Source organism: Teleopsis dalmanni, unplaced genomic scaffold (assembly GCF_002237135.1).
Source record: "Teleopsis dalmanni isolate 2A unplaced genomic scaffold, ASM223713v2 unscaffolded_contig_0653, whole genome shotgun sequence".
NCBI classification, from domain to species: domain Eukaryota; kingdom Metazoa; phylum Arthropoda; class Insecta; order Diptera; family Diopsidae; genus Teleopsis; species Teleopsis dalmanni.
The window spans coordinates 469-2,196 of NW_024032035.1; the positions used below are offsets into that span (position 1 = coordinate 469).

At 32.3% G+C, this 1,728-nt stretch overlaps 1 protein-coding gene across 1 annotated transcript; it reads right to left on the bottom strand.

The window, feature by feature from the left end:
* Positions 1-442: 442 nt before the first annotated feature.
* LOC119663621 lies at positions 443-805 on the bottom strand (the record flags this gene model as incomplete). The annotated part of the gene is made up of 1 exon (XM_038073230.1): positions 443-805. A coding segment is annotated over exon 1 (363 nt), but the record flags the coding sequence as incomplete, so codon positions are not given.
* Between the last annotated feature and the right edge of the window lie 923 nt (positions 806-1,728).

The following is a 1,728-nucleotide window of genomic DNA, read 5'->3' on the forward strand; positions in this document are numbered from 1 at the left end:
CAGGAGTTTGGACAATGTGTGGACATTGCCATATCAACCACGTTTGTACTAATGCTGACTTGTGCTTAGGGTCGTTGTCTTGGTAAAAGCGAAAATCATCTGCAATCTGCAATTTCGTTGCACTTTGAATCAAATTTTCTTGAAAAAGCTTTAAGTAAATATTTTTATTCATAGATTCTTCGATGAAAACCAAATTTCCTACTCCATTTGATGACATACATGCCCAAACCATAACATTACCATCTCCGTGTTTTACGGTAGCACGTAAATTTTGTGGTTTGAGCTCAGAATTGACTTCGCGCTATACATAAGATCTTCCATCTGATCCAAATAAGTTTATTTTGACTTCGTCTGCAAAAAGTACATTTCGCCAAAATGCTGGACTCTTATTTAAATGCTCTCGTGCAAACTGCAATCTTTTAATTCTATTTTTTGCACTTACGAAAGGTTTCTTTACAGCTATTCTTCCATTGAAATTTGATTCTCTCAATATTCTGCGGACGTTTTCAGGATGACAAATTTTTCCAAAATCTATTTTGGCCATGTCTGTCAACTTTGGAGCGCTAATAGTTGGATATTTTCGAATTTGGTTTACCAAATACCTCGATTCTTTTTCTGTAAAAATTTTATTGGGAGCCTTTCGTCCCTTATTTTCTATGCGATTTTCATGTACGAAGCGTTCAATTATGTGTTGAACTGTTGAAGAGCTTATATTTACCATTTCACCAATTTTACGCTGGGGAATTCCCTTTTTAAAGTACTCCAACACTAACTCACGCTTTTCAATTGATGTGCGCCGTCCCATGGTTAACAAAATACACTCACTTTAATTTTTATAATATTTTCGCTTAAAAACTAGATTACAAATGATCGCAGAATAAAAATATTTTAATTTCTGTGTAATCTGGCGACAAAAATAACGGTATTCTTAACTGCATCATTTAAGCTGTGACATGAATTTTTCATTTGGTTTTGGTTTTTGATGCATTACTAAGGAATGGAAGAAGATTTTTGGGGTTTTTTTTTTAAATGAATAAACACACTATAAACAATAACTCTGCATACATTGTTTTTTTAATTTTGCAAAATATTTTGAAATAAACAACATTTTTCAAAAAATTTTTGCTTGCATCAAATAAGCTGTGAGCCACTGTATAAATTCGAGAAATTGCTTGTACTTATGTACATATGGAGTGATTAATTTGTAATCATTCTGGTATTAGTTAACATAGTTTCTGTTGATTGTTAATTCAAAACCAATAGATTGCACTACTAAGCCTATTTGGATATTTTTACCCTGCGTTTGTTTTACGTTAACAGTTGTATGCGATATTGTAACTGAATTATTTTTATTGTTTCGGGAAACCACTACCCAAAAACAATTACTCGTGGGAGCGGTAAAAATGTTTATTTATTATGCCAGTGTATGATAATTCTTTACAATACTTACAAAATTATACGACTTTCCTTAGATCGGAAAGTGTAAAAATCGGAAAGAGTGAAATTATTTTCAATGCAAATTATAGACTTTAGATTGAGAGAAAAACAAAATATCGGTTTAAATTCCGGCATGAGGTCCAGCGTATGACAGGCAGTAAGCAACTCATCATATTTTATAAACCGCTAATAATCTAATTATTTCACTTTCAGTAAAAAATTACGAACCTTGTTTACACCAAAAACTATATAGTGTATCACTCTTAAAGTGAACAATGGAGTACCCCACTG